General features: G+C 41.0%; 1 protein-coding gene across 3 annotated transcripts in view; it reads left to right on the forward strand.

The window, feature by feature from the left end:
* Positions 1–21635, forward strand: part of LHFPL3 (LHFPL tetraspan subfamily member 3) — a 544676-nt gene that overhangs the window by 365237 nt on the left and 157804 nt on the right. For all 3 annotated transcript variants that reach the window (XM_026006078.2, XM_026006079.2, XM_026006077.2), the window contains exon 2: positions 8864–9100. In XM_026006078.2, the coding sequence (XP_025861863.1) occupies positions 8864–9100 (237 nt within the window). The remainder of the gene's footprint in view (positions 1–8863; positions 9101–21635) is intronic.

Raw genomic sequence — 21635 nt, forward strand, 5'->3', positions numbered from 1 at the left:
CGAGCCACATGGAAAACTGCAGGCTGAGTAATTATTAGTCTGTGTTGCTTTGCTTTCGGTGTTCTCCTGGCTCGAGTGGATTTTGCTGAGAGAATGGTGATACGTGCGCTACAAAGGGTTCTGTTCATATGGCCATGGAGAAAGATAATCTCTTCTCAGGTCCTGTGGCTGAAATGCAGCGTAGATTTTAGCACATGAAAATGTTGCCTGACTCAAGGACTCTCCTGCAAACAAGCACCCGAAAACAATTATCAGACATGTTTGTGACCTGCTAGCACCTTCAGTTATGTTTATCAAAGGGTTCATTAAAACAACGTGTCTATTAAAATCCAGACAAGTTACCCAAAAACTTATATAGAACCTAATTGATTCATATCTTTATTTTTACCCAAAGCAGATATTATCTTACATACAAGTAATCATGTATAAATTAAGAAGGTGCATATATATTCATAGACATAAATATTTACATATATAATCTCAAAAGGAATATATACCATTAAAGAGCATACAAGAATGTTTGGCTGACACATAGGCAACTTAAAATATCAAGCCAAAATATCAAGCCAAAAAATCAGGGTGGATTTTCTTGTGAAATGTGTATAAATCCAAGTATATGTGCATTTATGTAGTAAAACCTCATTAATTCCCATTCCACCCATGTAGACATTATAATTACCCTAATGATCTTGGCACTACATGTAAGATGAAATACTGATTAGGTGAATAGTAGTGTAAACAAAGGAAATATTTATACATATAAAATCACAGTTTCTAAGCATCATTTTAGTAGGAGCTCTTGTAACTCAGAGAATAAATGTCTAATTAGAAACACCACGCTAAGCTCTGCCAAGATTCTGAAAGTGTTCTTAGGACTAAAACCAATATTGTAAAGTGATTTTTCGTGCATGATTATTGTTGATAAGGAAAGGGTAATAGCATAGTTGGTGTTAAAAGCATAGATTCCAAAACTAGACTGTCTGATTCAAATCTAGTCCTATTCTTGGGCTTTGTACAATCTTCAACAAGCTCTGAAAGTTCTGTGCCTCAGCTAACTCAGATGTAAAACAGAAAATAATGTTGGGGCTGACTGAGAAGCAATGAAAGTCCTCTGTCCCCTCTCTGCAATGGACTGGATTTTTATGTCTCCCTGAGATTCATAGGTTGAAATTCTAATCCCAGCGTGATGATGGTATGAGGAGGTGGGGCCTTTAGAAGGTAATAAGGTCGTGGGCATGGGGCCTCCATGAGTGATTAGTGCCTACATAGAAGGGGCAGAGAGCATGCTAGCTTTCTTTCCACCCTGTGAGGATACAACCCAGCCATCTGCCACCTAGAAGAGGTGCTCACCCTTGGGACACCTGGATGGCTCAGCAATTGAGCATCTGCCTTTGGCTCAGGGTGTGATCCCCAAGTCTCAGGATCGAATCCCGCATCAGGCTCCCTGCATGGAGCCTGCTTCTCCCCCTGCCTGTGTCTCTGCATCCCTCTCTCTCTCCTCTCTCTCTCTCTCTCTCATAAATAAATAAATAAGTAAATAAATAAATAAATAAATAAATAAATAAATAAATAAATAAAATCTTTTAAAAAGAAGAAGAAGAAGAGGTGCTTGCCCCAACCCAACCATCCTGGTACTCTAATTAAAGACTTAATCTCCCAAACTGGGAAATCCTCCTAAGCTCTGAACCCACAGAGAGAGAGAATTGGCAGCAGGAAACCAAAATATCTCCTTTATTATGAGAAAGATTAGGTTGAAGAAATGGCCCTGGGTCTCTCAGCCAAAAGGACTTCCTAAATTGCTACCTCAAAATTAGGCCTACTTACTTTCCTACTCCTAGACAGCACTGGAAAATCAAGCCTGCCCCACGTTAGATCCCCAGCCCAGAAGAGTGGGACACAGGTCCCGTGTAGGCAAACAGCTCCCAAGGTAAGGTCAGGAGAGGGCTGGGCTGGCATGCTCAGATTTTCCTTGGGGAAGGGACACCTGGGTGACTCAGTGGTTGAGCGTCTGCCTTTGGCTCAGAGTGTGATCCTGGAGTCCTGGGATCGAGTCCCACATTGGGCTCCCTGCATGGAGCCTGCTTCTCCCTCTGCCTGTGTCTCTGCCTCTCTCTCTCTCTCTCTCTCTCTGTCTGTGTGTGTGTGTGTGTGTGTGTCTCATGAATAAATAAATAAAGTCTTTAAAAAATTTTTTCCTTGGGGAAATCACTCCATCTCCATAGAGAGGAGTAAGGTGTGGGATGGGGCCAAGGGTATTTTAGGAAAAACCCTGCTTTGTGGAAATTAGAAAAGCCAGGAGCAAGTGCTTGCATGTTTCTCTTGGCTTTGAGAATTAAGTGAACCATGTGTCGTGGACCCCACTCGTGGCAAGTGTCAATAATTACTAGCTATTATTACAATGTGTGTTATTACTATTAACTATGTCACTATCAAGAGCTTGAGAAATTTGATTGGATCTAAAAAGTTGTCTAGTGAACATTCTAGAGATCAGGACTGCATTGTGTTTTTCAGTCCTAACTTCTGAATTGTGTTCTACTTGGCTATTAAGTCTCAACATTTGGGTAAATTAGCAAGTGATGTTGTACCGTGAACTGTTTTTCCTCTTGTCTGGCATCATATTCTAGAAAGCTTTGTCTCCACTGTGTGGCTCTTAAGTGCATGTGTGGGCAGACTCCTGATGATCTCCTTTCAGCTGTGCCCAGGGCCACGCGGCTGATTCAGCACAAGGTTCAGATAGATGTATGGCCTGCGCTCGGGCAATTAGAGCTGAGCACCCAGGCAGCGTAGAGGAGCTTTTATCATCATCATACACACCACTGACTCCTCTGTCTTCTGACAGCCCAGGGTTTATTTACACCGTCCACCCCCCCCCCCCAACTTTCTAAGGGATTTTGTACTTTTTGTGCTATGACCTCAAGTTAAATGCTCATAAAATTAGACTGGGCTTAAAACAAAAATTTATCAGGAGCCCCTTTGTTTTCCCCAGCAGACTCTAACCCACAGTATTTCCTGTCCTGGGTTACCTAGCAGCTCAGTTGTCCAGAGGTAAACTGAGGTATCAGTACCACCCCTTCTCCAGATGGAGAAATCCTGCAGCTCCGGTTGGCCGTGTGCTAGTGAAGAAGCTGTGGGAATGCGGGCGTCCCTTCCCCAGGTGTTCAGAGTGGCAGTCGCGTGAGGGTCCCCTCGCGGGGCACAGCGGCTCTGCTGGCATCAGTTCCTTCCATTACCGCACACCTGAATAATTGATAGAGTGAAGTGAATGCAGGTTCGTTTTTTCAGCAGGTTCCCCGTGAGTGCCTCAGCAACATGAGGCAATTTATCATGCTTTTTGTGCAACAGTGCGTAGACTTTTTAAAGAATGAATTTAGGCTTCCTCTTCCTGTCCGAAAAATAAGCCATTCTCAGGTCCCCAGGGTTAAAAGGTTAGGAGAGTTGGACCAGCAGGATCCACATGCCCCTATGACCCAAATCATAGCCTTACTGCCCCCCTCCCCATCCATTGCTTTTCTCATCTTGCTTAATTTTCCTTTGCAGAAAGACCCAATTAAAAACATTTGTGGCTTTTTCTAAGGACGTTTCCTTCACAGAGCTTACATTCAGCTCTTTGGCCAGAAAACTGCCAGAGCAATTAGTGGCTCTAGGAAGCCACTAGTTGTTTGTGTGCTACTTCAGAAGAACCCACTGTGGGCATCAGCGTCCATTAGACAGAGGGTTCTTTTAGAATGTGAAAGGTTCCTAACCATTTGGGATATGCCTAAAATCAAAATCAACAGTCCTGTCCTCACAAGGACACCTTTATTGTGTGTTCTAACTTAGAAGATGTCATGACAACATACAGTAAGGGCCCGGGTCTCCTTCCATCATCTTTCTCTGCTCCCCTCCAGCTTGTAAGCTCTTTAACATTCAACATGTTCTCTGATATGCTTCCAGAAAACCTGCTGATGAAATGAAGGAATACATAGCCCTAAGTCAGTCAGTCATTTCCTAGGTGACATTCTAATAAGAAACCCATCAGGGGAGAATAGTCCAGTTGGAACTAATTCTCCACGTATCCCTCACGGTCAGGAAGTAGCGCATCCAAATTAATCAAATGTTCCAGTGCCTTGTGTACTCTAATGTTTAGTATAGGGATGCTGCTACATCTTCTAGGATGATCGATTTGTAGAGAATTAGAAATAATTATAAAACCAAGAGGAATATTATTTAACTTTTCATTGAGACCTTCGGCTAGGATCTTGCAGGTACTTAGGATTAGGAACAGCTGTTGGTTTGCACCGGCTATACACATTATGCAGGTTAGTAAGGTTCTGGTTAATAGGATGCCAGAAAACAGAACTTATTATAGCACTCAAGCATCAACGCAGAACATAATAATACCTTTCCAAAGAAACTAACAGGGCCTAAACTATTTTAATGGCTTCAGTTAATCTTAAATACATTATAACTTTTGGGGGACTTCACATTTCAAAACTAAAAAAGCCAAGTAGGGGAAGTTTGGATGGAGGGAGAAGAAAAATGTATATTTTTATAATACATTATCAGAAACTAAAATTTTTGTTATGTAATGGCCATGTAGAAGCACAGTTTTCAAAAGGATAGGATTTTTTTTTTTTAAGGATTGGGTTTATTTATTTAAAAATTGGATTTTATTTTTTTAAAGATTTATTTCTTTGAGAGATAAAAAAAAAAAGAGCACGAGCAAGGGGAGAGGGAGAAGCAGACTGCCCCCTGAGCAGGGAGCCCAATACGAGGCTCAATCCCAGGACCCTGGGATCAGGACCTGAGCCAAAGGCAGACAGTTAACTGACTAAGCCACCCAGGTGCCCCTAAAAATTGGATTTTTAAAGATTTTTTTTTATTATTCATTCATGAGAGACCCAGAGAGAGAGAGAGAGAGAGAAGCAGAGACACAGGCAGAGGGAGACGCAGGCTCCATGCAGGGAGCCCGACGTGGGACTCAACCCCGGGTCTCCAGGATCATAGCCTGAGCCAAAGGCAGACACCCAACCACAGAGCCACCCAGGTGTCCCTAAAAATTGGATTTTAATCACAAATTTCACTTACAAAGTTTTCAAAGTTTTTAAATGCAATTGAGCTTCACTTTTATTATTCTATTATATGGCCTTCAGTTTTCAAAACAGATAGGGTGAAACATTTGGTCTTTTTCTAAATTAAGAGAAAGCCAACAAGAAGTGGGTGGGGTATCCAGAATGCATTCCGGTGCCTTACGGCCTACAGGATACCTAGAGTGAAGTACCCTTACTTCAAGGGGGTTGGGGGCGGCAACCTAAACATTTTCCCTAGGAAGTGAGAGCCCGACCCCTTTAGCCTAGGTTTTTATCTTAAGATTTCTCTGAATAGGGCAGCCCGGGTGGCTCAGTGGTTTAGCACCACCTTCAGCCTGGGGTGTGATCCCGGGGTCCCTGGATCAAGTCCCACATCGGGCTCCCTGCACAGAGCCTGCTTCTCCCTCTGCCTGTGTCTCTGCCTCATTCTCTGTGTCTCTCATGAATAAATAAATAAAATCTTAAAAAAAAAATTTCTCTAAATAGCTACTCCCTTAGCCTATCAAAACAAGAATTGCACTTCAAAAATTCTATTTTTGTAACTTGGAGCAAAACAGTCATTACATAAAATGAAGCACAATTGTACCAAGAAAGACCTTGAGAAAAGATGTCTTTGTTGATGTCACCATTTTACAAACCTCCTATTCCAGTGAGGTTGTGGTGCAATGGCCAATAACCTGCCCAAACTGTGTCACTTGGTGATTCCTATTAAGTTTTGCTAGAGCTATAGGTAGTTTCCTTCTCCAAGTTATTCCCATTCATAAAGGAAAAAAAATGGTTTTCTTTTTTTCTATATAAGAAAGTAATTTTCTCATAAACATTAATGTATAAAAAGGCATTTAGAATATTTTTTAAGTCTTCCAAGTAACATAAGGTTTTCAGAGGAGATTTTTCTTAACTATGGTTTGGATTCAAGCATCTTGTGTGTCTTCCCAAATAAAGTTAATTTTTGCTAATGGAAATCACATTTTAAAAAATCACACAGATCATTATTGTTAGAAAGGTCTTGGAGAGGATGTTGCTTTGAGTACTAGGCAATAAAGGAGTGGGAATTTGAAATATTTTTAAATCATCTACTTTTTTCTAATTATTCTCCCTAGTACTTGTAATCTGTGTCTGATCATAAAAAAAATGTCTCTGTTGAATGTCACCATTTAAAGATGAATCTTTAGGCTTGTGACCTTGGGTAGTTGTGATATTGACTTCTCTAAGCTGTATTTCAGAGTATACTGTCTAGGTGTTAGAATTCATTTATTCATTCATTTTACTTTCCCTTTCAAAAGTATTCTAATGCCAACTATCTACAAAACATTGTTTTAGGTGCTATGAGTATGGCAACTTACCAAAGCTTCCTTCCTCAGAAAGCTTACAGTCTGTTAATTGAAATATTTGTAAATAAATAACAAATGTAAAAAGCTAAAAGGACTTTAAGGTAGATACAGTAAGAAGCTACAGGGGTTCTGAGAAGGGCAATATTGTAGGTCAAGAAGAATTCAAGATGAATTGCTTTGTGGAGGGTGTTACATTTGACTTGATGGTTGAAAGATATTTAAGAGTGGAACATTTAGGACAATGGTGGCAAGTAATCGAGGCAGAAGAAAAAAGAAAATGATCCAAAGACTTGGTGCATAGATGGGGAGTCAGATGCAGCTCAACCCAAGTGAAATGGAGCATCTAAAAGGGAAGGGGGGGGATGACTGAGTGGCTCAGCGATTGAGAGTCTGCCTTCGGCTCAGGGCATGATCCCCGGGTCTGTGGATGGAGTCCCACATCGGGCTCTTAGCAGGGAGCTTGCCTCTCCCTCTGCCTGTGTCTCTGCCTCTCTCTCTCTGTGTCTCTCATGAATAAATAAATAAAATCTTTAAAAAATAAATAAAAGGGAAGGGGACTGGGAAAGATAAGTGGGGGCTGGGTCATGAAGCCTTTGGATACCTAAGATGTCTACATGTTCTTCAGTACCAGCAGGGAGCCACCGAGGTTTGGAGCATGATGGTCTCTGTGGTCATAGGTGATCTGGATTAGAGATTAGAGTGAGGTGAACTGAAGGCAGAGGGAAGTTAGAGTTCCTTTTGAGACATAATGAGGCATAAAGTAGAGGAGCGTCCATGACACGTCCCTATGCAGAGATATTGCACATGTAGTTGAGAAAAGCATGGCTATAGTTGGGCTGTGGCACAAAGAAAAGAAGAACCATGTATGACCCAAAGTTGTAAAACACTATTCTGTAAAATAACAAGGGACCCTACATCTAAGTTCTCCCAGGCAGTCTTCCTATGTGTCACCCCTCTTGGTCTCTGTGTCCTCCACACCTGCCTTGTAGAGTCATGCTCCTGTTAAAAAAGGAAATTAGGTGTCCACTGCTGGCTTGTTCAAGAGGTAGCAGCTTGCCAGCTTCAGGAATTATTTGGCCCTGACCATCACACAGCTCTAAGTTGGTTGTGCCATCAGAGTCTTCCTAAGTGACATGGCCTGGAAACCATAACCTGCCTGGATGCCTCATGCCTGCTTCCCTTGCAACCTCAACATGATCACGTTCTCAGAGGATCCCATCACTGATCTCCTGGTCATTCCTCAAATACCCCAGGCCTCCTTCCAAACCTGGGGCCTTTGCACATGCTGTTGCCTAGAACATCTTTCCCATCAATTTCACAGGTCTAGGGCCCTGTCCGTTTCTGGTCTTAGCTTAAATGTCACCCTCTCAAGAGGCCATACCGTTATTCTTTATCAGAGCCTTTTGTTTCTTTTCCTATGTAGTACTTCAACCTCCAACTATTTTATTTGTATGTTACTCATTTTTTTTGCCTCTTTCCCTTCTAAAACATAATATAAACCATGTCTCTTTTCTTGATTGCTGTATCTCTAGCACTGAGAACTGTGTCTGGCACTCCATAGGAGACAATCGATATGTAGCTGTTGAATTAATGAGTGAATGAATTAACAAATTAGTGAATTCATGATGACACCTGTTCAGAAAGCCCTATGTAACTTAAAACTATCCTCCTTTACCCCTAAATAATTGAATAGAGAGTGGGAACAAATAGTCACTTACCACCTTTCATCTGCTAAGTGACGTATTCTATAAATAGTGTTCATAGGATTCCCATAGTGATATTTGGGAGACATAATATAAGCATTCTGCTTCCATTCCTGAATTTCCATTAAAAAAACTCTGGTACCACACCATGTTGCAGTGTTTTTCAGCCTTTTTAGAAATGAAATAGAAAAGAAAATATCAGGGTGCACTGCATTTGCTAAGTATAGTTTCAAGAAACTTTTTAGTGTGTGTGTGTGTGTGTGTGTGTGTAGGAGGTTGCAATATGAAATTATTTTTTACTATGACTCAAAGTCAATATATACTGTGGTATTTTCCATGTTATCCTAATCCTTTATCTGGCTGCTGTTGAGCTCTTCAAAGCCAGTGTTGAATTGTCATTCTGCGGTGTTATGATTCCTTATGGCTTATTTGCAATGAAAGCCTTTCTGCAAATGCACACCAAAATTCAATTTTTTTTAGCGTTTTCTTATAGATCAACATACCTTAACCTCTCTCAGAATGCTCAGGCTTGCAGTAAAAAGTGTTCCCAGATCTGCAGGGCTAGGTTGCTTTTAAGCGACTGGCAGCGGGGGGGGGGGGGGGCACATAAATATTTAGGGTAGGACAGTAGTAAGCTTTGCTATTCCTTAAAGCAAGAATTTGAAGCAATGATTTGACACCTAGAACCAATATTTGCTAAAGTAACATTTATATTAACTACTTCTCTCTCTCTCTCTCTCTCTCTCTCTCTCTCTCTCAGCTGCCTGCCTTGTGCTTGGCTGTATGATTTTCCCTGATGGCTGGGATTCAGATGAAGTAAAACGGATGTGTGGAGAAAAGACAGACAAGTACACTCTGGGGGCATGTTCAGTCCGCTGGGCGTACATCCTGGCTATTATTGGGATTTTGGATGCCCTGATCCTCTCGTTTCTGGCATTTGTGCTTGGTAACCGACAAGACAGCTTGATGGCAGAGGAACTGAAGGCAGAAAACAAAGGTAAGATTGCTTTAGGGAACTCTTATCTGGATGCCTCATGCACATCAAGTACCAGTGCTTCCCTTATGGGGCTAATTTGCTGCATCTTTTAATGCTGTCAAGTTCATAGGCTTTCCCATAGACTCAATGCAAGAAATTTACACAATTGAAATAGAGGATTTTCACATTTCCCTTTATAAGGCTCTCCAAGTCTATTATTATCATTATTTAAATGCATTTTTCAGTTTCTTTTTCCCTAAGTTAATAGCTATGATACAGCTTTTTTATTTTTTATTTATTTATTTTCTCTATATGGTTAAATAGAGCGTACATCCTCTCCATGTGTTTCTGCTGTTTTCCTGGATTGAAATAAATGCCCGGGGGAATCTCATAAAACTATCTGAAAATGTCTTAATTAGACTGTTCCTAATCATTTTCTTTGAATTCAGACTCCTCTCAGAGAGAAGAAATAATATTGACCCTAAGTCATTACAGTTAGGGGTTTCAACAGTTACCTGATTAACTGAATTTTAAATGTGTTATCTGGGTGGTTGAAAAGTTCTCATATTTCTTTTCAAAAAGAAAATGTCTGCTGAAACACAAACTAGAATAAAAAATAGGACGTTGGCTGGTGAATGATCACATAAATGTTCTATTGTGCCAATAAGAAGTAGCCAGTCTTTATTCAAGATGAATCTCCTTTTTCTTTCTAGACTTTTAAACCACTTGTTAGGGGATAGAATTTTACCATCCCTGTCGCAGATTTAGATTTATTTCACTGTTTTGTCTTTATGTTATTTTTAACATCAATACTTCGGATTTATATCAGCACCTTCAGTTGAGTGGCTGCTGCTTCTAGTGTTTATTTCTAATTCAAACTAAATCCACCCTTGAATTATGAAATTTCACTTACTATTTCAAGTAGTTGCCAACTTCAGAAACTCTTCAGTGGTTCAACAGGCCTCAGATAGAAATATGTATTTGCGTCTACAGGAATGTCACATGTAATGATAGTGTAGCAAGCTTTGTATTTGGACCATCGCTGTTGATGCTGTAAACTGTGAACTATAAAGAGAGAAAATTAAGAGGTCTGGGAAAGTTCAGTGATCCTTGAGCTTTTTATCTTCCTGATTTATGGACAGAATACATACTAGTTTACTTGGTTCCATCAAAATATTCTAAACACAGGGCACCTGGGTGGCTCAGTCATTTAAACATCCGACTCTTGGTTTTGGCCCAGGTCATGGTCTCAGGATCATGGGATCAACCCCTGTGTCAGGCTCCTCACTCACTGGGGAGTCTGCTTATCCCTCTCCCTCCCCCTCTGCTTCTACCCACACTTGCACTTTCTCTCTAAAATAAATAAATAGGGGCAGCCCGGTGGCTCAGTGGTTTAGTGCCCAGGGCGTGATCCTAGAGACCCGGGATCAAGTCCCACATCAGGCCCCCTGCATGAAGCCTGCTTCTCCCTCTGCCTATGTCTCTGCCTCTGTGTGTGTGTGTATGTATATGTGTGTGTGTGTCATGAATAAATAAATAAAATCTTTAAATAAGTAAATAAAATAATTTTTAAATATTCTAAACACAAAAATCTGTCACGAGGGAAACAAAACACAATTATTTCCCTCTCATAGTTGTCCTTTCTAGATAAAAAGGATGATATGAAGATAACTATTATAATTTCTGAAGCCTGTTACAGATTGAAAGTGTTTTCACATGCGCTCATTCATTTGGAGCCCTTTCCCACTTTGTGATCTAACTTGGCTTCAAAGTTAATAATAAGAACAGCTCAATATTAGAACAAGTTACTTTTCACTAAGGAGTAAATTAAAGAAAACTCCGCTTTGTTCTGCAACTGGTTGATTTCCACCACCACCTAATGACGGACTGGAGTGCTATTTATTTACTGTACAATTTAAAGGTATATTGACAGTGTTTAACTTTCCAGACATCCTTTGACCCCAAATAAGGAAATTTTTTTAATTTAAATAACAAAAGAAGTAAGTTTTTTTTTAAGTTGGCAATTGAGAATTCTAACTTCTCTCCACATATATGAGTGACAACAATTCTGAATTCATGCTTCAGAAAGAAACAACAATATTAGAGGATAACCCTCAACAGTTTTCAAAATGAATCTTCCACTAGATTCAGTTGGCATGTTGATGTCTGATCCCTTCCATTGAGGTTTTCGTTTTAAAAAGTGTCATTTTCCACTCCAACGCCCTGGTAAAAATGTTGATGAGAAAGGAAGTCAAAAGAGGCCAGTAAAGGGACGCCTGGGTGGCTCAGTCTGTTAAACGTCCAACTCTTGATTTTGGGTAAAGTATAGTCTTAGCATAATGCAATCAAGCCCCAAGTCAGGCTCCGTGCTCAGCCAGGAGTCTGCTTGCTCCTCTCCCTCTGCTCCTCACCCTCCACCCTCTTTGTCTCTGTCTCCCAAATAAAAATTTTTTTAAAAGAGGCCAGTGTAAGGTTTGAGGACTATCTGGGCATAATTTTTCTGTGTTTCTCATCTTTGTTTGCTTGTATCACACTTGCATGAGTCCATAGTTTCTTCTATCTGGTTCTGAAGGACCCAAATCTATAGCAGTTCATCTGTATCAAATTGGATCCAGTAAAGAAGCAGAGAGCATCAGGCCATGCTGAGGAACATTTCATTTGTGCTTCATTCTTATTTCACAATCGAAATTCTTTTCGATTATCTGAATTCTGAGAAAGTATCAGCAGCTCTATTGTGTAGACATTTCAGATCCTCATACGATAGGGCCTGTATAAAACCAGACTGGAATTGTCGAAAATGTAATCAAACCTACATGTTTCTGAGAAATGGTACAACACCTGTAGTAGCTATACAAAATTGCTTTTATGGTTTGATATATTTAAACACTTGGTTCAGTGTTGAAACTTCCAAAGTTGGATTGTTTGAGAGTGGACCAGTCAGTGGTTTTGTATGTTTGTGTATGAACAATTTCACTAAACAGTAGTTTAATTGCTTTCAAGTGCATGCAATAACCAAAACTATATCACTATTACTTTCTATAAATCCTAAGGGAGGGGAGATCTCATAAGTGGAGATGATTTCTAAATATAGAATTAATTATATTTAAATATGTACTTTTACAGTTTGTATGGATACATTAATATAACTTTTCACTTATTAAAACTATTTTTTTCACTATTCTTTGTCCCTTGGTAGCCAAGGCCTCCTTTGGGTTTCAGAGTAATGCAATGAGACAGAGGCCAATCTAACTCACAGAATTTTAAAAGAATTGCTAATTCCATGATGCCTTTGGTTTCCTAGAGCAGACGATACCATATCTCAAGTCTTAGCTCAAAAGTGTAAAGCATTCATATGTTCTGATATGCATTATATTACTATACATGCTACAACATGCCTTTTACAATCTTCTAGTTTTATGGTCTGCTGATCATCCTAACAACCTACATCCTACAATAAATAGCAGGAGCATTATAGAGATAATAAGCCTGCAAGTGGAGCATATGTCCCCAATTCAAAGAAGTTTGTCCTGAGTATCATGATAAGATCGTATCTTCTTTTTGTGGCTTTTGTAATAAAACTAGCAACACACTTCTCTGTGTATCTGGAAAAGCCCCTCAATGGGTTCAGGCTTGCCCTGTGTCCACTACAGTAAGGATACTGCTGAGATCCGTGAGTCATTTCCTAACAACTTCTCCAATGGATAAAACAAGAATCATGATTACATAAATTCTAGAATAGATCAGAAAAGGGAAGGGAACTCCATTCTTTTTTTTTTTATTATTATTGGAGTTCAATTTGCCAACATTTAGCATAACACCCAGTGCTCATCCCGCCAAGTGCCCCCCTCAATGCCCATCACCCAGTGACCCCAACCCCCCGCCCACCTCCCTTTCCACTACCACTTGTTCATTTCCCAGAGTTAGGAGTCTCTCATGTGCTGACACCCTCACTGATATTTTCACTCATTTTCTCTCCTTTCCCTTTATTCCCTTTCACTAATTTTTATATTCCCCAAATGAATGAGACCATATAATGTTTGTCCTTTTCCAATTGACTTATTTCACTCAGCATAATACCCTCCAGTTCCATCCACATCAAAGCAAATGTGGGTATTTGTCGTTTCTAATGGCTGAGTAGTATTCCATTGTATATATAGACCACATCTTCTTTATCAATTCATCTTTCAATGGACACCGAGGCTCCTTCCACAGTTTGGCTACTGTGGACATTGCTGCTAGAAACATCAGGGGCAGGTGTCCCGGCGTTTCACTGCATCTGTATCTTTGGGGTAAATCCCCAGCAGTGCAATTGCTGGGTCGTAGGGAGATCTATTTTTAACTCTTTGAGGAACCTCCACACAGTTTTCCAGAGTGGCTGCACCAGTTCACATTCCCACCAACAGTGTAAGAGGGTTCCCCTTTCTCCACATCCTCTCCAACATTTGTTGTTTCCTGTATTGTTAATTTTCCCTCCCCATTCTCACTGGTGTGAGGTGGGATCTCATAGTGGTTTTGTTTGTATTTCCCTGATGGCACGTGATGCGGAGCATTTTCTCATGTGCATGTTGGCCATGTCTATGTCTTCCTCTGTGAGATTTTCTGTTCATGTCTTTTGCCCATTTCATGACTGGATTGTTTATTTCTGCTGTTGAGTTTAATAAGGTCTTTATAGATCTTGGATACTAGTCCTTTATCTGATAGGTCATTTGCAAATATCTTCTCCCATTCTGTAGGTTGTCTTTTAGTTTTGTTGACTGTTCTTTTGCTGTGCAGAACCTATTTATCTTGATGAAGTCCCAATGGTTCATTTTTGCTTTTGTTTCTCTTGCCTTCATGGATGTATCTTGCAAGAAGTTGCTGTGGCCGAGTTCAAAAAGGGTGTTGCCTGTGTTCTCCTCTAGGATTTTGATGGAATCTTGTCTCACATTTAGATCTTTCATCCATTTTGAGTTTATCCTTTTGTCTGGTTAAGAGAATGGTCCAGTTTCATTCTTCTGCACATGGCTGTCCAATTTTCCCAGCACCATTTATTGAAGAGACTGTCTTTCTTCCAGTGGATAGTCTTTCCTGCTTTGTCGAATATTAGTTGACCATAAATTTGAGGGCCCATTTCTGGATTCTCTATTCTGTTCCATTGATCTGTGTGTCTGTGTTTGTGCCAGTACCACACTGTCTTGATGACCACAGCTTTGTAGTACAACCTGAAATATGGCATTGTTATTCCCCTGGCTCTGGTTTTCTTTTTTAATATTCCCTTGGCTATTCGGGGTCTTTTCTGATTCCACACAAATCTTAAGATGATTTGGGAACTCCATTCTAATTGTTGAACTGTACTCTACTCACAGATTCCTTAAGGGAATAGAGGATGCTACTGAGCCATAAATTAACCACCACAAAGGTACTGTTCGAAGGGAAAACAAGGGGAAGGCACACAGATTAGCTGTCTCTACCTGAATAGACCATTGCCTGTTAAGATAATTTTCCAGGGAACCTTCCCCAGTCCCATTAGAGCGTCTCCCTTCAACACTGCCTGCAACATTTCTGAAGCCTTTTCCAAGAGTGCAACAATAATTGAAAGAGGTCTCAGCTGAAATTTGTCACAAATTGTAAAATGGCAAAATTGGAATAAGGGAGTTTCTTTTTTTTTTTTTTTAGGGAGTTTCGACAAGAGTAGCAACCAATAGAAGGCAGCAACTTTGCAGATGCAACAGTTGCCCTAGAAGGAACTTCTGTGAGAGATAAAGTTAATCATCTATGTTGCATCATCAAAGTCCCACAATATGTTCTTATGCAAAAAAAAAAAAAAAAAAAAAAACACTGACAAACAAAAAAAAAGCGAAAAATATTTAAATATCCAACTTATACAGGAGTTGGCACATGTAAGAAAATTCGACTATGATTTTGGGAAGCCAGCCCTGCAGGCTGTGTGCCATCCCTGGCTCTGGGGATAAGAGCAGGTAGGCAGGTGTTCATTCTTGTTTGGGAGCTCAGCAGCATGATTTCTCAATGAGCCAACAACAGTAGGCATTTCACCTTGATACGCTGCTTAATTGCATATTTTAACACACTGAACTGTGAAGTCAATTTAATTATGTAAAATTAAAGTTTCATCCAGATAAAAAGGATTTGAAATGAAAGCTTCATTTTCAGTTTCTTTCATTAATTGTGAAAGGATAAATAATTACATTTTCCAGAACTCCTGCGCCACAAAAATCTCTTTCCTTGTCAGACGCCGTTCATAAAAAAGTATGTTTCTGCATTTGTGTATATGGTCTTTGGAATTGCTTATCAGATAATTGGGTCCTCTCATGAGCAGTTTTAAAGTCACTCTGTCTTCTAGCACTTAAACTGCAAATGAGAAAACATGATTATCCATTAAGAGGTGACTCTAGCTACCATTTATTAAGTGGCTTAAGCTCTTTTTAATGCTCTAATAGGTGGAGTTAAATTCATTTTACTCAAAAAACTAATTGAGAGCCCCTTTGGAATTTTGATTTAAGGTGCCACAGCATGCCACACCACAGCCACACTGTGAGTGGCAGCAAGGGGTAGTGGAAGGAACGTGTGCTACCTGGAGCTAGTGTTGTCTGACATTACCTGAGAGCCCTGCCCCCAGATCTCAGTAGTTCCAGAATTAAGCTTCCTCCTCTAGAAAATGCAGACTTGTCTAAATGGCACCTGAGGTTTCTTCCAACTCTAAGATATTCTAATTCTGGAGACATCTTCACAGGTGTTCATTAACGATGCTCCAAAGGCAGTAAGAGCTCCTGCCCTCAGAGCAGTGACTACACTGATGGCTCTTAGGAACTTGTTAGCGACAAGAGTAACTCTTAGTAACTAAGAGACAGGAAAGATGAAGGTCAAGGAGGAGGAGCTCTAGGTCACCCAGGGTGTGTCACACCCCCTTCATTCACACCCCCAAGTGGAGAGAGTCAGATTGAGAAAGTCTGGCCCTCAGCAGAGGCACCTCCTAGCCCCACTAACCCCCATGTTATGCGATGCCTGTGTGGACACCTTGACAGTAGACAGAGCCCCAGATCAGAGATTCAACACTTTGTTTCTGGTCTCACCTCCAGCACACAGGGTCATTATGACTTTGAGCAAGTCCCTCTACCCAGAACCTCAGATTTCCCTTCTTTAAAATGAGAATAATACCCAGGTCTGCCTTCCCCATAGGGTTGGGAGAGTCCAGTGAAAGTATGTCCGTGGAAACATAATCAATAATATAATCAATAATATCTTTGTAAGCTTTACTCATTACTAATATAATCAATAATATAATCAATAATATTTTTGAAAGCTTTACTCATTACTAATCATTTTTTGTATGACATCTTATTTGATCTTGGCAATAATCCTGTGAGATAGCTATCATCTTCCTAGTTTTACACATCAGAAACTGAGGCTCAGAAAAGTTAAATATTTTGTCTAAACTTCCGTGGCTGGGAAGGAATGAATCCAGGGCTCAAACATGTAATTTTACTCAAACTTTCAACTTTTCTCTACCAAACAAGATGATGGAATCATTTCTTAAAATATGCTGATTCTGTTGCTTTCAACTTGACCAATTAGCCCTGTACAAGAAAAGAGCTTAGTCTCATTTTCATTTGGTAGCTTTTAGATAATGTCCTTTAATAAAAACTCTACTATACTTGAGCACAGACTATTCCTGTAAGTGTTGGTATATGGCATTTCCACTTTGATTTGTCTCGGTATTTTTTTCATTTCCCTTTTGGTGTCTTCGGTGACCTATTGATGGTTCTGTAGCATGTTGTTTAGTCGCAAAACTGAGAAACAGCCTTTAAAGCTGATCCTCTTACTTGATTACATAACTTTATGAAGACCAAGTGAGGAAGAGCAGGAATCCCTGGCAAATAGTATCAGATGCTTGCATTAAAGCTTTAAGAAGGCCATGGTGAGGCCCCTATTTCCCAGTGGGGTTAGTGTCGGACCTCGTGGTCATAATTCTTATATTACCTTTTCAGAATCCACAGCATCTTGAGACTTCTTCATTGACTTCCAGCAGCTGCCCTGGCCCAGATCCTCTTGCTGCAGAGTCTCCCACGGGCTCCCTCCCCACATCTCCACTCTTGCTCCCTGGGCTCACTCCCTAGGTTATCTCATTGGGCACCAAGGCTTTAGGAGACATCACGCCAATGACCCGCAGGTTTAATCCACCTGCACCCCTCCAGTGAAATCTCGTGTCCCCTACCCAACTGCCCACTGATTCGCTTTCTGGATCTCTACCTAACATCTCAAACTGAACATTTCCAAAACTGAGCTCCTGCTGTTCTCTCTTCTTCCACGAAGCCCCATGTCACCCATCCTTCCCCATCTCGATTAATGGCTGCTTTATCCTAACAGCTGCGCAGGTCAAAACTTCAATCATTCTGGACTCCTCTCTTTCCCCCATAACTTGCATGTAACCCATCCCAAAGTCATGGCTGCTCTACCTTCAAAATAGAGTGAGAATCCTCCGACTTCTCACCCCACCCCACCCCACCCCACACCCACCCCTCGCAGCTGCTGTCCCGGCTCAGGGATCCTTGGAAGACCTTCCCACGTGGTTTACCAGGTCCCACCGCCTGTCCTTTCAGTCGGATCATGACAGAGTAGCCACGTGGTGCAGTTGACAGGTAAGCCGCACTGTGCGGCTCCTCAGCTCTGCACCCTCTGGTGATCTTACTCTGGGTGAAAGCCAGAGTCCTTCAGTGCATACAGTCTACAAGACCATGCACACCTGCCTCTACCTTGCCACTCTGACCGCCTCTGTTTGGTTCCCCTTCATTTCCTCTGCTCCGGACACACCGACTTTCTTACTGTTTCTCAAACACACCAGGTTGTCCCCTCTCTGGGCCTTTGGGTTTGCTGTCCTGTCCACCCGAGATGTTCTCCTTTGAAACCATGTAGCTTGCTCCTTTATCTCCTTCAGGTTTTTTTTAAATTTTTTTTATTTATTTATGATAGTCACACAGAGAGAGAGAGAGAGAGAAGCAGAGACACAGGCAGAGGGAGAAGCAGGCTCCATGCACCGGGAGCCTGACGTGGGATTCGATCCTGGGTCTTCAGGATCGCACCCTGGGCCAAAGGCAGGCACCAAACCGCTGCGCCACCCAGGGATCCCTCTCCTTCAGGTTTTACCCAAATAGCACCTTCTCAATGAGATGTTCCCTGGCCAGCCTCTCAAAAATTTCATATACTTATGTATTCCATCTAACCCACTGAATAGTTTACCTCCCAAGAGTGGAGATTTTTGTCTCTATGTCCCTGGTGCCTAGAATAACATCTGGCATATGTGGGCTTCAATAACTATGCACTGCATGAGTGAATTATTGAATGAAAGAATGCATCTATTCCGATCTCTCTTGTATGAGGTCATTCCATTGATGCACAGATCTTAACCTTAGAAACTTTTGGTCTTGGTTGAGCTGAAATACACCTTCTTATAATGTCCATCCATTGCTATTCCCTCTTATACTTTAAGCTATTGACTTACTTAGACATAGTTATCATGTCTGTAATGGCTAAAGTTGCACATTGGCCAAATGGCATAGTTTCCCATGTCTTGGGCATCTGGAGATGTCTGTGTCATCACTGCTGTTCTCTATCCACCCAAGGCACCAGGGAAGAAAGAGAAAAGAGACAGGACATCCAGAAGTGTGGAAGAAGGAAGAGAATTCTACAGGAGTCACTCATGAATGTGTTGCCAGTGATGGTCTCCTTCAGTTTACCCTCCATGCCTAGTGGTAATTTGGAGAACATCTGAGTTGCAAGATTAACTCCAGTCCACTCGACAAATACACACTGAGGTCATAAATGTAGCATGGTGTGCTCAAGGAGGGAGCTCTCTCTTTGACCAGTACCCAACCTCAGATGATACCCTCAAAATCAGTATATTTCTCTCAGCCTTCCCCAATTAGTGGACTTGCAGGCAGAAGTGATTTATGAATCAGAGGGCAAAAGTAGTGCTGACTTTGAATGCTCCATCCTTATCCATTCCACTCCAAAAGACAAAATTATTTTCATGTTTTAATGATCTTTTCAGTGCCAGAGAAAGGATCACTGGGCAAATGTTACATCAGCTTGAAGAAAGGAAGGACGGGAGAGAGTATATAAAAAATAAAGAAACCTTATATAACAGAGTCAGGATGTCTGAGATTTAACCCTACTAATAAATTTTCAGTCAACATTCCAGCATAACCTTAAATGAAGTCTTGTAATTAGGTTAAAACCAGCCTTGCCCTCCCATCTCTTGCCTTCTCCCTTTTAACAGTGACATTGTGAGTGTTGAAAACAGGGAGAGTCATGACCTTCAGAGACACAGCCCAGGTTTAAGCTTTTTTTTTTTTCTAAATTATAGCTCTGTGGCCAAATCTTTTTTTTATTAAGACTGTGTCTAATTTCAGTCTCTAACACTCTGGATAGCTTCAATAGGTGCCTCAATATTTGGAGTCAACTAGTGATCAATTATCTCTTTCTACATTTGCTATTTTTATTTTAACATGTAATACAGACTTGCTCTTTAAAGTAAACCGCTTTTATTTCAGGGCACATCTGTTGTTTAAAGCCCATTAATCTATGCTTGCGAACCACAGGTATACCTCTGGAAATTTTTTCTCCAACGTAAATATACCAAAAGTAGTTTCTTTTCCTGTTCATACAGTTTCCCAACCATGAACCTCTTTACTTCTGTGCATTCTGAAGCCTCTGGTTCTTTCCATATGCCCTATCAGAGACAAACAGGTACCAAAGGAAACGTTAGTATTCTGGGCTTAATTCTTGTTGAATATCCTTGGCCTCAGCTTCCCCCTCAGATTTTTTTTATTTTAAGATATGTAAAATTTTGTTGGCAGAGCAGACATTTACACTCTTGCTACCTATTCAGTGATTCTAAGTTCAAAGAACACAGTGAAGATGTAACCTGTTACTTGGCCCTCACAAAGAAGAAACATAGTTGTTCTTAACATCTGGTGGGATGGGTAAGAACCCAGTGCCAAGCAAAATTCTGCTGAGATAAATAAATGTTAAGAAACCTGCCTAAGTAGGTATTTCCCCTATAATGCTTCATAAAATATGACTCCCCAGAGGCCCCTGGGTGGCTCAGTTGGTTAAGCGACAGACTCTCGGCTTTGGCTCAGGTCGTGATCTCGGGGGTCCTGAGATCAGGCCCCTCAGTGGGCTCAGCACTCAGCGCAAAGTCAGCTTGTCCCTCTCCCTCCCCCTCTTTGTGTATGGATGCTCTCTCTCTCTCAAATAAGTAAAATTTTTAAAATATGACTTTCCAAACCCTACACATTTCATTTTTTACTCTGTCTTAACAGCAAGGGCCATATCTTCTCTTTCTGTTATCTCTGGTGTCACAAATCCTGGGACCTAGTAAATGCTTAAATTTGAGTATTTACTGTTTTTATTGACTCAACTTGATGAAAAAAATGTGTACATATTTAATGAACGTCCCCACTTGTATACAGGAAGCAGTTTGTCCCTTCATGAATTGCAAAGAAAATAAATTTGCCTACACAACACACAGATGCTTATTTTAAAAGGATTCTAGTGGGGGCATCTGGGTTGCTCAGTGGTTGAGCATCTGCCTTTGGCTCAGGACGTGATCCCGGGGTCCTGGGATCAAGTCTCACATCGGGCTCCCTGCAGGGAGCCTGCTTCTCCCTCTGCCTGTGTCTCTGCCTCTCTCTGTGTGTCTCTCATGAATTAATAAATAAAATCTAAAAAAGAAAAAAGAATCCTGGAGTAGTACATTAGAATACTAAATATACTGTAACTCTGCCACTTTAGGCCAGTCATGACACCTCTTTCAGCCTTGTTTCAACAGCCACAAAAATGGTGCAGTTACTACGTGCCAAGCAATGGCCAAAAGTATGACATTCAACTCACCAGACCTTTCTTGCCCGCCTCATGCATGTCCAGCCTAGTGATAGACACTGAAAGTTCAAAAATGAGTGTGAAAGCCTTTGCCTTAAGTCTCCAGGGGGGAAGACATTTAGTGTTAGGTACGAGGTTATATCTCTTCAGCCCGATCCTATTCTGATATCTGTGGCTTCACTGTGTTGGTAAACACCCCTCCCCAACAGTGGACTTACTCCTGCACCAGTGAAAGATGATGCCAGTGATAAGCAGAAATGGTTTCCCAAGGACAATCTGACCTACAAGTTCCATCCCCTGAACGGCTTTTAAAAGTCAGCTCTGGAAATACATCCACAAGTCTGTTAGTATTAAATAAACACAGGAAGACACAGTTATGAAGAAACAAAAAAATAGGGGAAAAAATAGGGACGCCTGGGTGGCTCAGCGGTTGAGCGTCTGCCTTTTGGCTCAGGTCATGATCCCGGGGTCCTGGGATCGAGTCTCGTGTTGGGCTCCTCACAGGGAGCCTGCTTCTCCCTCTGCCTGTGTCTCTGCCTCTCTCTGTGTATCTGTCATGAATTAATAAATAAAATCTAAAAAAAAAAAAAAAATAGGACTGATGTGAAGCAGGAACAAGAAAGATAGGAGAGATGGGAAGTTTTCCCATCTTGCTAAAGCATTAATTTTAGAGCAG

The sequence above is a fragment of the Vulpes vulpes genome, chromosome 5 (genome assembly GCF_048418805.1).
Source record: "Vulpes vulpes isolate BD-2025 chromosome 5, VulVul3, whole genome shotgun sequence".
Taxonomy (NCBI): domain Eukaryota; kingdom Metazoa; phylum Chordata; class Mammalia; order Carnivora; family Canidae; genus Vulpes; species Vulpes vulpes.